A 3109-nucleotide genomic window follows, 5' to 3' on the forward strand; every position below is an offset into this window, starting at 1 on the left:
ATTTCATGGAATTTGGTTAAGGAATTGTAGATTTAAGTTATGGATTACACCTTAATGCTTATGAGTTAGGGCTTCAAGCTTAGGGTTTTGGGATTATGACAAAAGCACACCCCACTCCCATACCCACCCATCCACTCAACCATAACATCCATATATCCATGTAACACACACATCTATAACCAAACTCCCACGTATACTAACCCTCACCTTATATAACCTACAACACCCATAGATAGAAACACATGTCTACCTTGCACCCACCCCGACCACTACCTTCATGCTCGCACCTACATGCTCATCCCAACCACAACCCATATCTACTCGACCGCCACACACTCACATGCTCATCCCACCCACACCAATATCTACCCGACCGCCATGCCCCCCCCCCCCCCCCACCTTCACACTTATATTTATAATTAAAGTATGGTGCTATTAAAGAAAGTAAGGGTAAAGGACACTGCTATTATGGTTAAAAATTAAATTATGTTGCTAGAGGGATAATAAAGTAAGGCACTTTGCTATTATAGATTGCATATATTAGAGTAAATTAGACGAATGGTCCCTATGGTTTAGGGTAATTTACATGTTTGGTCTCTAACTTATTTTTTTAACTCGGAAGGTCCCTACTGTTTGTTATTGTTACGCGCTTGGTCATTGTCTTACCTAAAAAGACTATATTGCCCTTGATTTTTTTAATTTATTTAAATAGACATACCCCCAACCCCACACCCTCATCTTACCTTACATACCCCATCATTTTTCTGTATTTAAATAATAATATTTTTAAATAAGACAATGACCAAGCGTGTAACAAAAATAAATAATTAGGGACCAAACGCGCAAATTATCCCAAACCATAGGGACCATTCGTGTAATTTACTCAATATATTAAGTACAATCATATCATGGATACAAGTAAAGTATATTGTTATTATGTAAAGCAAATGATTGCTATAATGGATAAAAGATAATGCATGGTTTTATTATGGATTAAATTAATAATATGTTCTCATAATAAAGTAAATTACATTGTGATTACGGTTTAAAAGTGAATTAGATTTACTAATTATATATGTTTTTCGTGCCATTTTTTAGGTACAAAACTTATGTGAACATGTTGAAATCATTTTTTAGGTACAAAACTTATGTGAACATGTTGAAATCATGGCAAAAGCGTTCCAACGTGCTTCACTTGATATGCAAAATGGTATGGAACACCGACAAAATCAAATAGAATTGCAACAAGAAGCTCAAATAGATTTGCATGTGCAACAAAAGGCATGCACAAGTAGATATAAGTTAAATTTTAGTGAGGGATAGTAACAAAAATACCATGTCACTACTGTAGGACTAAGTCAAAACTTGTCAACCAATATTCAATGGTACTCTGTCGGTAAGATGGGCATTGAATTGGCATGAGGAGAGTATGGTAACACAGAGAGTACACCTTTTCGTTTTATTAAAGTAATAAGAAGCTGGGACAGAAACTACAGTTTGGAAAGAAACATACAACATGAAAGAAAAACAAATAACATATATAATTAGTTACCACAAAAAACACATAAACCCATCGGAGCATTCTAATACTTATACAACCTGACATTTGGTGCGAGCAACATCTATCGAGAGCTTGGTACTTCCCAAATAAAAAACACCATTATGATAAGTGCAAGGGGTGAGTGTTGGCAAGGAAGGCACGCAGTCCTCCCGGCAGGAATCAACCATTCTTGTGTTTCCAGTAACTTGGACGAAGCAACTCCTTGAAGTTCCATGGCAAGCTGGAGAAGCAGGGAAACAGTTCAACACGCTTTGATATTTTTGACACCTTTCCTCCATTCGATAATACCATTTTCCTCTTTTCCACCCGACCCGAAAGCCTGTTACAAATGCCTTCCCGGCTCCGCTTTCCCCGATGTTCTTTGCAGTAATATCTGCTGGCCACCGAGTTCTAGCCTGATTTGTAGCTGGCACTGTTTTAGCTGCAGGCTTGGTAGCATCATCCACACCTTTAATCCCCTGCCTTACAAGAGAAGCTGCTCCTTTAGCAAAGCCAAGCATTTTACGATCCTCTTTCCTGTACGAGTATTTTTTACGTTTATAGTAAGCATGCAATCAAAAAGTAGAACAGTGTTCACATATAAACAAATGGCGATAAATTAAAAGAAACTTTTGGTACCTGACTTGGGGTATCTGATCGTTCGCATGGGAACAACAAATAAGAAGAACGATCGTTAGCACGAAAAGTTTTGATTTCACATATAAACAAATGGCCATTTCTATGAATGAATGTTTGATATATGATCATATGGTGTATTGGTCTTTGCCTTTTATACATACTTGTGTAGCTACTAGCTAGCTACCCCACTCGTGGAAGCTGGTAATTATAATACCAAAAATTACTACTTGCCTTTTATAAATAACGTCAAGCCGCCTGCATTCACCAAAACAATTTTGAAATTTTCATTTAGACCTTTTCAATTAAGTAAAAATCATTACCACTTGCACTACTAGAAATTGCACTTATTCCTACCAAAATTTCCATTAACGTTTCCTAGGAAATTCTTCAAAATTGATCTTTTCGATTTACTATTTTGTAATTCAAATCTAGACCTTTACCATTTATTCATTTCTATTTTATTAAAATATAACAAATATTATACATTATATTTACAAATCACTGTTAAAAAACTACAAATTGATACCGATATATATACTTAGGATGTGTTTGACGTACATAAATAAAAATATCATATTTGCAATATATAACTGTTTGACAAAACTACATGAACCGTTTATGGCCCTGATAAACTATTTTATAATCGTTTTTTTTCTCACAAAATACCTTAAACTTTCACATTCTTTTCCATTAGACCAAAGATTTATTATTTTGCCAATTTAAACTCAAGATTTTCTAATCCTCTCGATTTGCTTGTGTCCAGGTCACATTCAGGCAAAAAAATAAAATAAAAAAATAAAGTAAAGATATCTCCCCAAATTTTACCCAAAAACCAAAAGATTCAAAAATCATTTTTTTCTTGGCATGGTATCTTTATAATTACATACACTAAAAACAGTTCATAGGATGTTTAGTAATAAGTTAGAAATT

General features: G+C 34.7%; 1 protein-coding gene across 1 annotated transcript; it reads right to left on the reverse strand.

The window, feature by feature from the left end:
- Window positions 1-1433: 1433 nt before the first annotated feature.
- LOC111912393 (uncharacterized) lies at window positions 1434-2304 on the reverse strand. Its single transcript, XM_023908127.3, has 2 exons — window positions 2180-2304; window positions 1434-2077 (listed from the first exon to the last, which is right to left on the reverse strand). Exons 1-2 carry the CDS (start codon window positions 2275-2277, stop codon window positions 1591-1593), a joined length of 585 nt encoding a protein of 194 aa, XP_023763895.1. The 5' UTR covers window positions 2278-2304; the 3' UTR covers window positions 1434-1590.
- Window positions 2305-3109: the final 805 nt, after the last annotated feature.

The sequence above is a fragment of the Lactuca sativa genome, chromosome 4 (assembly GCF_002870075.4).
Source record: "Lactuca sativa cultivar Salinas chromosome 4, Lsat_Salinas_v11, whole genome shotgun sequence".
Lineage (NCBI taxonomy): Eukaryota > Viridiplantae > Streptophyta > Magnoliopsida > Asterales > Asteraceae > Lactuca > Lactuca sativa.